Source organism: Cervus elaphus, chromosome 15 (genome assembly GCF_910594005.1).
Source record: "Cervus elaphus chromosome 15, mCerEla1.1, whole genome shotgun sequence".
Classification (NCBI taxonomy): Eukaryota; Metazoa; Chordata; class Mammalia; order Artiodactyla; family Cervidae; genus Cervus; species Cervus elaphus.
Window position 1 is genome coordinate 86,529,272 of NC_057829.1, and position 12,519 is coordinate 86,541,790.

The 12,519-nt window shown below is 50.8% G+C and overlaps 1 protein-coding gene across 4 annotated transcripts in view; it reads right to left on the reverse strand.

Moving 5' to 3' along the window:
• CTBP2 (C-terminal binding protein 2) overlaps positions 1–12,519 on the reverse strand; it is a 170,818-nt gene that overhangs the window by 36,768 nt on the left and 121,531 nt on the right. For all 4 annotated transcript variants that reach the window (XM_043926095.1, XM_043926093.1, XM_043926094.1 and 1 more), the window contains exon 3: positions 11,834–11,993. In XM_043926095.1, the coding sequence (XP_043782030.1) occupies positions 11,834–11,891 (58 nt within the window). In that variant the 5' untranslated portion in view covers positions 11,892–11,993. The remainder of the gene's footprint in view (positions 1–11,833; positions 11,994–12,519) is intronic.

Below are 12,519 nucleotides of genomic sequence, written 5' to 3' on the forward strand. Positions count from 1 at the left end.
GCATTAAAACATTTCCTCAAACGTACAGACAGGGCCCTGGGAAGTGCCACCACAGACGGAACCAGGGTCCTCCAACTGTAGGTTCCAAGACACAGAATTCACAGTGAAACCGAAAGCTGGGAATCCCATGCTTACAAGGGCTGTGTGTAGTCAAAACATATAAAAACGAGACAATATACATATTTGCAGCCATTAAACTTAACAAGGTTTAGTCTTCACCCAATGTACCTTAACTGAAGATTCCATTAGAATCTCTAAAGATAATTACCAGTTAAAAAAAAATTTTTTTTGGAATGAGAAATACTGAAAACATAAGAGAGAAGGAAAGTGAGTGCAAATTCCTGTGCAGAAACTGGAGACAGAGGGAAACACGAGGGCAGCGCCCCCTCGTCCTGACCAGTACTTATTAAACTTTGGGACAAGCTCTGTTGAAACCAACATGACTCCCCAAACAGGGCTTGGTCCCCCAAAGCCAAAACTCTGGGAAAAGCCTGACTGACTACAGAGGAACTGAGCCAAAAGCACTGCCTGGGGGCACAGCCCTGGGACCCCAGGCTGTGACTTAAACACCACTTCTGACCAAAATGCCAGTAAGGCCTCAAGTTAACTGGGAAAAAGCCCTGGCAGATGGCAAAGCAATTGTGATCCTCCCCCAATCCCCTCCACCTCTTAGGATGCATGACAGAGAGGGGGAAAAAAAAAAGAAAAAGCCACACTGTAAAATGCTGGGTTTCCATCTATGAAAGCAGCCTGCTGGCGCCAATTTTTCTCATTTCTCTTCTGGCACACTCACCGTCATGGGCTCAAAGGCCTGGGCAGGGGAGACAGAGACAACGGGCCTGGCCACACACAAGACAATATTTACACATCTCGCCAACAGCCCGAGGATGTGTTCACTTCGAAGATACATCAAAAAGGACAGGAAAACGTTAGAGCCCCAAACTAAACGGAAACAGCACTATCTGGATGCAGCAGATCGTCTCCCAGCTCTGCGGGGCAGGCGAGCCCAATTTCCGCAGGTCTTCTCTTTGGAACGTCCTTCCCTCCGGAAAGGAGAGGGCAGGGAAGCGTGGGGCGGTTTCATGGTAAGAAGGACCGCAAGGACACGGAACTGTGAAAACGGGCCTGCTGTATCTAACAGGACACATCCTCACCCCGGAAAGGATGCTAACCTGAGGACCTCGGGCAGCCCCAGCCCACCCAAACCTGTCACCCCCTTCTCCCAGTCTTGGCTCTTTTGGCCAAGAGGGGCCTTTGTGGCCTCCCAGCGGGGGTCCCCGCCCCCCACTGCCACTGTCGCCCCTGCCACCTCCATCCTTCCCCCACTGGTCAGAGGACACTGGCTGGCTGAGTGAGAAGGGTTGCAATGGTCCTGGTGACCCTTCAGTGTAACCATAAACAGGGCAGCGTTGACATCATGTTTTTCTTCCAGGATCCTCATTACAGGGGCCTCAACATGTGTTCAACGTCTGCACCAGGCCTTGCTCTGGGTGTTCGCCCATCCCCCAGATGTGGGGATGGAGAAGTTGGGTACCAAGATGCACAGGACCCAGGTCAAACTCCAAGAGCCAGCGCCCTGCTTTCTGGAATTCCCTGTGTCGACCTGGGGAAACTAACAGCCCTGCTGAAACGGCAAAAGGGGAACCTCTTTAACAAAGTAATCCTGTTATTTTCTTAAGGTTTCCCCAAACCCCAAATATAATATGCATCACTTACAAAAATCAGCCACTTGAGTATCCAACAGTAATTCCTGAACAGATGATTGCTCCAGCTCCTTGAAACAAGGTGCAGTGGGCCCCTGTCAGAGCCAGGGCCCCCAGCCTTCAGCGAACGGACTGCACCAGCCCAAGGCATCAATATTATGCCATCTCACTGTTTCCTTTCCCTTCCTTCCTGTCGTAAAGAAAAACTTAACAAACATGAACGTGGTGTTGATGCTGCAAAACTCTACTTGTGGTGCAGTCACTCCCTTCAGAGACACATATATGAGCTTTGTACCAAATCTTTTTGCAGTGGGGTGGCTGGCGGTAACTCACCCAGCTTACAAATAACTGGTCTTCGGTTGGGTCCTCTACTTCGGCAGGACCACCTAGGACCACACGTGCTCCACAGCCCTGGTTTATTAGGTGCGAAGGTGTAATGCCAGGAGCAGGTCAGCAGTGGGCAGGAGAGCTTCAGGGAGGCTTCACGCTACGCCCCAGAATGAGGAGGCCCAGATTTGTCTCCATCAATTTCTGACCCATTCTGCTTGGAAGCCACCCAAACTCACGCAGCCTCAGCTCTGCAACCTGCCAAATATTATGACAGATGTTTTCCTGTGTTAGGTAAAAACACCTGTAACTGGACTTGCACTTTTCTGAACACCCTGGAAGATTAAACAACAACAACAAAACTCTCTGCAGTCTTTAGACTGCAAGGGGGGATTTTTCTGAAAAAAATCTCATGTTAACTAAATAAAGTGAGACGGGACCAATTTCTGAAAGATTACTAAGTCTTGCAGACTTCATTTTTAATCCTGCAAAGAATCTCTCACTACAGAAAATTGCATAAAGGAAAAAGCCATCTTCTGAAAAGTGAGAAGAATCAGGCAAGCCAAATCCTCCTGCAGACAAAACAAACCCAAAAGAAAGCTGACCCTGCAGCATCATCTGAATGGGAACCTCCACATTATACACGACATTCCCCCAGAGCCAAGGCTTCAATTCCCTATGCAACGTAAGGCATCAGCTGGAAACTGTAGAGACCTGAAAATTGAGATGATTTAGACAGTGCAGAAGAGCAGGGAAAAAACGGAGGCGGACAAGCAGAGGGACGACCAACGATCCCCTCCACGGAGCAGTCCTCGGACAGATCTCCTACAAGTGTTTTCTGCTTTCATCAACACAATGACTTGGGAAACTGCCTGAAAAGAATGGGAAACAGAAGTACTGCTCTGGGTATAGTCCTCACATTTTTCTTTTTTTAAATTTGTTTATCTATTTGGCTGCTGTCAGTCTTAGTTGCATCATGCGGGATCCTTCACTGTGGCATGCCCGCTTCTCCAGCTGTGGTGCAGGGACTAAGTTAGTTGTCCCTTGACATGTGGGATCTTACTCAGTTCCCCAACCAGGGATTGAACTACATCCCATGCATTGCAAGGCAGATTCTTAACTACTGGGCCACCAGTGAAGTCCCTTCATGCCTTTAAAAAAATTTCAGGTATATGGTGGACTGTGTGAATCTAAAGACTGGATTTGCATGAAGCTCGCTGGGTTGGGCAGTCCCCCTGAGAGCTGTGCTGTTTCTGCCGAACTGGCCTCAAGGGATGCTCACTCCTTTCTCGGGAGGAGACTCTGGAGCATCGGTCACCTTGGCTGGCCTTCGTCCCTGTGCTGGACCAGCACTAGCCTGGGCTTTCCATCTCCTGGGACTCCCTTGGTGGCTCAGATGGCCAAGAACCCATCTGTAATGCAGGACACCCAGGTTTTCATTCCTGGGTCGGGAGGATTCCCCTGGAAGACGAAATGGCAACCCATTCTCGTATTCTTGTCTGGGAAACCCCATGGACAGAGTAGCCTGGCGGACTACAATCCATGGGGTTGCAAAGAGTTGGAAACAACTGAGTGACTTTTTCCCCCATCTCCTGGTTCTCCAGTCCTTGGGGCCAGGAGCCCAAGGCAGCTCTGAAAGCCAAGGTGGAAATCAGAAGTCCCCGGAGACGCTTCCCTGCGCCTGCTGTTGGCCAGAAAGAGGCCACAGCATTGCCCTTGCCCCCATGTCTCCCACGGGCACTGCAGGGGTTAGCGGGTCACACTTGTTTCCGGCAGCGACAGCTAAAAATAGGCCTGTGACATCCCACTTCCTACTTTTTAAATGTGTACAGGCTGTGTTGGGTTGTTGCTTGTTTCTGTCACATGTTTGAAAATATATGTTTAAAAACAGCTGTCTTTAAAAGTTTTTTTTTTCTTTCTTTCTGTCTCCAAAGTATCCCCTACCAAAGCGACTGACTTGACTAATCTAAATCAGAGAGGGGGAAATAAACCTCATATACACTAGAAAAACAGCAAACAGGGTCTGGCAGGGCTTTAAGACCGCCTTCGTCGAAGTGACAAAGTACAGAGACAAAATGAGCAGAACCGACCAGACGTCTCGGTCATCCCAGGATGGACGCAGCCCCAGAGGCCCCTGGAGGCAGGCTCTGGGCTCCTGCCTCCCAACCTGGAGCTGGAGGCTTTGTCATCAGCACAACTCTCCAGAGAAAACCCAGGACCCGAGGTGGAGCCTTGCAAACAAATCAGCTGCCCGCTGACCAGTCCCAGGTTGCCCGCAACTTACGATTTAGCCATTTAAATGAAAACTGAGGCTTGGGCATGGCTCCTGACTCAATTTCTCAACTAGATGATGATACAGCTTAACGAGAGCCATGTTATGAAAATTAAGACTTGACTCCCACAGGTTATGGGATTAAAAAGTCTCTTTTATGGCATATTTTGGCTGTGCCAGTTAAGCAGGAAACATGAGCTGGGACCGCACCTCACATGCAGGGCCTGCGAAAAGCACGGGGCAGAATCTACTTGGAAAGACCTGGCTGGATCCCTGACACAAGGTCTGTAGGTGCTCAGAGAACTCTGCCTCCTTCCTCTCCATAAAATCCTCCAATAACAGCCGTTCCTGCAAAGTACATCCCAGGGTCTCAGGTGACGCCCACTCATCTCGACGCCGCGACCCTCACCCCGACACACTCCCGTGTTACGTCTCCTCCTCATTGGTTTTATCAGGAGTGGGTTCACGCCCCCTTGGCTGATCATCTCCAAATCCTCTCCACCTGCCTGGCTCCAGCTCAAATAACCCACCTCCAAGAAGCGTCCTCAATCCCCCTCTGTCACGTGTTCCCAGTCCAAAGAAACCTGCCAGCTCTCGAGGTGAGAACACATCATACACGATCACATCCATCTGCAATCCCCTGGAAACAGAGACATCCCCTGGTTTCCTTGGGAAGGTGACAGCGGCCCCTCCCTCCAGACATGCCCTTCCTCCCTTCGTCACGTGCTCGCTGGCTGGACACACACAGGTTGTAAAAATGAACCCGTAGAACAAGACTCTGCATGAGAAACAAGACTTTGTGGCAACAGTCTTTGCTCTCAAGGAGAGTATGTTGTGATGGGGAAATAGGACAGAGGTGCACATGATCACCAGGAGCTGTGACCGACGGTGCCCTGCTCTCCGAGCCCAGGTCCAAGCTAAAGCAAGCGCAGTCCCTCACTTGCAAGGCCCCGGGCACAGTGGGCATCAAACGAAGGTGGCAGAGGAATTCGACTGCTCGCAGCACCTGAGCCTGCCGGCGGGGACCCAGCTGTCCCGGCTGCTCCCACGTGAGACCGGGCTCTCGGGTAAGAGGAAGGGCCATAAAGAACCTTCTGCAGGCAAGAGAGGACTGACCACCATCACACTCGCTTCACTCCCTGCAGGGTGCGGACCAGAAGGGGACACCCTCTAGGCACATTGCTGTCATTGTTTAATCGCTAACTTGTGTCCAACTCTCTTGCCACCCCATGGACTGCAGCCCGTCAGGCTCCTCTGTCCATGGGATGCTCCAGGCAACAATACCCTAGTGGGTTGCCATCCCCTCCTCCAGGGGATCTTTCTGACCCAGGGATTGAACCTGCCTCTCCTGCTTGCCAGGTGAATTCTTTACCACTGAGTCCACAGGGAAGCCCCCTCCAGGCACATACATCTCTCCAACCAGAACCCAGGAAGCAAGCTGGTGGATGTTCCAGGCCCTCTGATGCCCGTGCAAGGAACACAGGCAGTGTGGAGCCGGTGGTGAGCAGGCCCGTGGCCATGTCCAGAATGCTCCCCCGGCCGCTGCACAGCCCTGCTGCCGCCACCCCTGAGCCAGGTTCCAGCCCAGACCTGAAGGAGAACCGGCATCTCAGAAAGCCTCTGGGGAGACCGAGAGTCTGCCTGCGCTCTGGAACCAGGGAATCAACCAATGTCCAGGATGCTCATCAAATAGTAATGGTTTGATGCAATGAGTGTAAGTCAGTTGGGACTTACTCCCACATGTCTTTTGGGAGGAAGTCTTACTCCACCCAAACGTGTCATTTGTAAAAGGAATCAGAGGGTGGGAGGCAGGCAGCAGAGCCCTGTATCTTGGGGTGCTGGTAGCAGGGTTGTCCCAGACACTGGTGATCAGGTTGAGCTGTGTGGGACAAGATGCTCCAAGTTTGTAGGGGGCCCCGTCTGCAGGCCTCCAGCCTTGCAAAGCCAGGCAACCCTACTGTCCTCAGGCCTGCTCTGACCAAGGAGGCCTGGCCTGACGTGTGGGAACCCTGCTTCCTGGGAGGAGTTCACTGGGCCTGGAGCAGACACTCTTCCTTCAAAGGTGCCACTGACCAAAATGAAACACACCCAGGGCAAAGCAGGCTGGGAAGATGAGGCAGGCGGCTCAGGCCTAGGAGGTGTGACCCCAAACCCCAGAGACAGGTGCTGCCCACCTCGGCGGGGAGCGTGACCCGTCGTGGTGGGGGTGAGAGGCGGAGCAGCAGTCACAAGACAATACCCAGACGCTGATCAACAGCCACACCCGGCCATGGACTAAAGTCACCACACCCAAACCCCAAAATGGAAGCAGCCCTAACACGCTGCTTTTAGAAATGTGGGGAGTTTAAAAAAAGTCTGCCAGGCCTGGTGAGAGTACATCAACAAACGCAGAGAGTAGCTTGGGTCTGCATTTCATAGATGAGAGACAACTGAAAAATAATAACAACGCTGAACCCGGTTTTCATCTGCAGTAAGTGGGGGCCTGAGTGCGGGCAGTTCTACAAACCCAATCCCTAAGTGACAGGGGGCATCCCAGGGGAGGGGCCGCTGCTCCAAACATATCTTCGAACCATTTATCCCGGGGACATTTATCCTTCGCAAACAAAGCTGCAACTTGACCATTCTCCCCCTTCCTCTCCTGATCCTTTACCTGAGTACCATGTTGCTTCATTCTATTCATTTATACTAGAGTTTTAAGTCATGTCTGGTTGACTATTGTATATTTACATACCTAATGTAATTATCACTAATCACATAATTACTGGAAATGTACATAATTGCCTGATCCAAACATATAATTATAATGTATAGCAACATTATGAATCCTATTTTTAAGGTCTACATTTTGGGGCTATTTAAAGATATTTATTAGAAATGATTGTGGACCAACATAGGTGGCCAGTTTTGACACAGCTTCTTGATAAGGTGCTTCCAAGTGCTTTATAAAACAAAACAATAATTCTACAATGCCTTTTCTTAAAAGAGGTCAAAGAAAAAGCATACACACGAAAGATAAAATGACTCGGGTCCGAGTCTACAGATGAGGCTCTTCCTGTGGGGGAATACAGGTCAATCCTTCTGCTCTGTGGGCACTGAAGGGTGTGAGCCAGGCAATGAGATGCTCCCCCGTCCTCCCTGCTGGGGGCTCTCCCCTGGCCCAGACACCCTCACCACTTCTGCCACCTCGAAGACGAAGAAGCTCTTAAGACAATGTTTTTGCTCCTTGAACACTCTGGGACCATGAATGAGCTTCCCTGGGGGAACGGTCCACGGAGACCTGCTTTCATAATGGCAAGCTCATCCAATTAAGAAGAGCATGACAGAGGTGAAACAGTCTTCCTCACTTCATCCCTATAGTATTCTCTCTCTCTGACTTTTCTTGTGCTCCTCAGGGACAAGGTTGATCTAGATCAAGATTTCCAAGATGTATAACTAACTATATGTTCAACGGACACCGGATGACCTTTGTCTCCTTCTCCATGTCCACCCAACCAACCTGCCCATCTTCCTCACTGCCTTCTATTCCCTGTTTCCATGAGAGCATCCCAGAGGTGAAACAGAAGTGTTAGTCACTAAGTCGTGTTTGACTTTTGCGACCCTGTGGACTATATAGCCCACCAGGCTGCTCTGTCAATAGAATTCTTCAGGCAAGAATACTGGAGTGGGTTGCCATGCCCTTTCTCCAGGGGATCTTCCTGAAGCAGGGATCGAATCTGGGTCTCCTGCATTGCAGACAGATTCTTTACCAATTGAGACACCAGGGAAGCTAACTCAGGGGTAAGGAATGTTGAATTCGATTGTTTATATAATAGGAGGTCCCTAACATTTCTTTTTCTCCTGTAGAGGAAAGGAGAAGTCTTCTCCTGAATTATGTTATGAAGGCGACTTAGTTCAGCTGATATAATCCTCAGGACCATTTTTCCACATGTATAAGACATTCAAACAAAATGAAGTAAAATGAAATATCTACTTTTCCCCAAATTACATTTTCAACAGCCACAGGAAAGGATGGTGTTTAGTGATTTATTGTACCATAACCCACAATAAGATGTTCTAACAAAAAGTCATCAGCAAGGCCATTGTGGTATATTACAGTTCTATAGACCCAGGGCCCCAGAAAATGCTCTTCTGGGTTACTTCTGCCATAATAAGGGACGGCAAGCTCTCTTCTCTGGCCAACAAATACCTGGGGCAAATCAAACTAGTTCTGCCACGATGCCATTAGGTCCCAAAACACTCTGAATGGTGCAATTCACAAACGCAATGTGTCAATTAAGCCAGAAAGGAAAATCCAGACCTATACCATACACCAAGAGGAGGAGACTGCAATCTGGTCGATCTGTTCACAGACCCTGCTCCACACAACGCGTACACAACAGCACTCCAGGAGTATTTGAGAGCAGGCGTCGAGGAAGAGCAGAGAATAAATGACAAATATCAAAACAGAAGAATAGCTTTCTGGAAAAAAAAAAAAGAAAGAAAACCTGGCTTTTAAGTCAGCTTGAAAGACCATTATTCTCTAATGGATTTTGATGGAGCCCCCAAGACAGGAGGAGAAGGGGACGACAGAGGATGAGATGGTTGGATGGCATCACCGACTCAATGGACATGAGTCTGAGTTGGTGATGGACGGGGAGGCGTGGCATGCTGCAGTCCGTGGGGTCGCCAAGAGTAGGACACGACTGAGCGACTGAACTGAACTGAACCCGAGACTCTGGGTGGTGAGACGCAAAGCCGTGCTCTGTACTTGGCTCAATCTCGAGCAGGAACATCCCCTTTGAGGCGCACAGGTGCAGATTCTGGGCGCATGAGGGTCGACAGCGAGGTCCCAAAGGGACTGCGGCTCAGGAGGAAGAGACCCCAAGGTCCGGTGTGAAAGGTTTCAGGGAGAAACGGGCTGGGCTCTGGGAGGAAGAGACAGAATGTGGGAGAAGTACGTTTGCAGAGGTGATTCCCCCCCAGTCGGGCTCGGCTGGAGAAAAGGGGCTCACTGCGGAAGGTGGAGGGCTGGGAGGGACCCTTGGGGCCATCTGAAGGCTTGTCTGGCTTGGGGTTGGCAGCAGGTTGGAGGGAAGAATTGGAAGGAATGTGTGTTCCCAGACACCCAGTAAGAAAACAACGTTCCTACGAGTGAGCGCAGAGCAGGGCAGCTTCACGCTTTAAATCATAAAACAATGAGAGATACTGGAAGTCCTCGGGGGTAGGGAGGGGCAGTGGGAAGGAGAGAATCATTTGCTGGACTTCCAAGGAGAACATTCGAACGGTTAGTTTAGGTTTCCAGAACAGAGCCTGGTGAGAATCCAAAGCCAGGGATGGAGATGTCAGGAGGAAGAAAGTTCAGAATCCCCAGGGCTGACTGGAGGGCAAGGCCAAATGCAGAACAGTAGACGACCTGGGTGCCCAAGCTGCTCACCGACTGCCCTGTACCACGCCAGCAGCACCTGGGAAACGGGGACCCCCAGTCCCTGACCTTTAAAGGCACTGCAACAGCTTGTAAATGCAAGGAGCACCAATGAAGCATCTTGAAACAGCTCGGATACTTCATGGGACACCACATGAATGTGAGGGATCATGGATTATAAATTACACCTGGGTAGCTTCACGTCAAGCATCTACCTTGACAATGGATAGTGAAAAATTAAAACAAACCATTGCAACTGTCTCCTGGCGTGCGGCAGTCCAAGGGGTCGCAAAGAGTCGGACTGAAAGACTGAACTGAACTGTCTCAGGAACACTGTTCATGAATAAAGGAGATGCTGGAATTTGTTATTAAAAAAAAAAAAAAAACAGCTTGGGGACTGGTGGACTATGACTGAGAAAGAGGGTTTGAAAGAAACTTCAATGGTTTTTTTGCTGCCACCGCTGCCCTGCACACGGAGAGGAAAGGCCACTGGCGCTTCGATCCCATTCTGCTCTCCCATGTGGTATCTCGAGATGAACACTGGGGCTCAGGGGGTGCAATCAGCCCGCAGACATTCCTGATAACCAACCTTAGAAAGCTGATCCACCGGGGCTTTCTGGAATGGGGACTCGGTACCAAAAACGAAGGACCGAAGTAAAACTTTAAAATCCCCCAAACAACCAGGTGAACCTAGACGGTGAGACGTTGTACAAACCTACTGGCTTGGGTTCTGGAATGATGTCAAGGTTTCTGAAAGTCGAAAGGCCAGGGAATTATTTTCAACTAAGAAGACCAAAGAGATGTGACAACTAAACGCCACGTATGTCCATTCATTGATTTCTGCACAGAGGCAAACAAACCAGCTAAAACAGATGTGTGGGGGAGACACGACCACACCATCTAGGTCAGATAAGGGTGCAATGAGCTCCAGTTCCCTGGGGGTGATGGTGGTGGTGTGTTTATGTAGGAAAGGAGACTATCATACCTGCCGCCAAAGGTACTTAAGAATAAACTGGAGCATCTGCAACTGTCTCTCAGATAGTTCTGGAACAGTCCACCCATCCATCCTCCATTCATTCATTCATTCTCTCTCTTACACACACACACACGCATCTCTATCTATATACCTCGGTATATAAGGAAGCAAGTGATAATGAATGCTACTGACTGGTGAATATAGTTGAAGGGCATTATCAGTGTCCATCGTACTGGATCCATCTTTCTGTAGGTTTGAAAAATTATATTTAAAAATATCCCTAAATCCCCAAACCTCTTTATACCCAGGGGTGTGGGGGACAGCGGGTGCTTTTCAGTTCTTTCAGGTGGGAGCCATTGCGGGGCAGAGAGTCCCAGAGCAGAACACGACGTCTAAGGCCTCCACACCACCAGCTTGAGCCACATCTACAGGCAATTCCACGCAGACAGCTGTGGGAGGCATATTCCTGGGCCCGAGTCGGCTGGCCAACTAGTGCGCTAGCACGTTTGGGGGCTGCTGAGCCCACCCTGCCCAGGGGCTCCCCTCCATGGCCCCTGAGAGAAACCCTGCACCGAAGTCACCAGTGACCACACCAAGCCAAACCACCCAGCCCGGCAGTGTGGAAGCAGCTGGCAAGGGACACTTCACACACAGCCCAGGCCTACTCCCTAGACTTACCACTTCCTCAAGGAGAGGATGGTCCTTAACCCACATTTGAGAGGTCTGTCCCTTGTTTCCATAAGATTTGAATTCTGTTCACTTTCCTTTCATGACCAGAACAACTTCCAGAACATTTTCAAAGATAACCAGGGACATGAACGTATCATGAGGGGCTACGCTGGGCTCTGGGTATTTGTGGAGGCAACTGTTTCCATTTCAAGTGGAGAAAAGTCCAGAAATTTCAGGAAGTAGGTTGTCTTTCATATGCAAAATGATTTTGGGACCACAGACCCCCCACCAGCTGCCCTCCTAGCACCACCCCTGCCCTTGAGCCCCCTTCAGCCTACTCGAAGGGCAGGCCAAGGTCACTGCAGACAGAGGCGCCTCGGACTGCCGGTGGGGATGGGACAACAGCCTGGCTGGGAGACCGGGTCCAGGATTCCAGGGCCAGTCTGCACATCTGTTTAAAAACCGCCAACCACGCTGGCTCTTACCTTCGCAAATTCTGTCCAATCGCTGTCGCTTGACTTTGTGCTTATCCACAAGGGCCATTCTTTATCGAACTTTGCACCTCTCTGATTCAAAAGGCAAAGCGGTCCTCTAAGAACTTAGGGGCCCTCGCAGGAGTCTGCGGGCATTACGCCACTACGCGCCCTGAAACGAGGAGAAAAGAAGCCTTACTCTCTGGACACCCTGGGGGCAAGGACAACCGGTCATTCAGGCTTGGCTGCCACTTGTGACAAGGGGACCTGCCCTGGGGGACTTGTTCTCCTCCAAGGCTGGAGACAGGGTTTGCTGTCCCTGGACAGTCTCCTGCCTCCATGAGAAGCGGGTGGACAAAAGGTCATCGGTTCCTGAAAGCGGTCAGCGGCACCATCTGTGGCTCTTGCTATTGATGGCCAGCGCCAAATCACTGACCAGCCTGGGACCGGCGACTTCGTCCTCCAGTGCCAGAAACCGAGTGACAGGCAGTGGCGCTGCTCTGCAACCTCTGAAGCTGCAAAGGGACAGAGGCAGAGAGCAGCAGGACTGCCTGGGAGCCCACCCCCGCGTCTGGAGAGACGCAGGCACCCAGCTGGGGCTGCTCTCCCACCGCCACCCCCCAGGCGGTTTCCAAAACTGCCCTTTGGCCACCGCTCAGCCCCTTTCAACCCTTCCCCCACTGCCCAAGGAAGGGGCA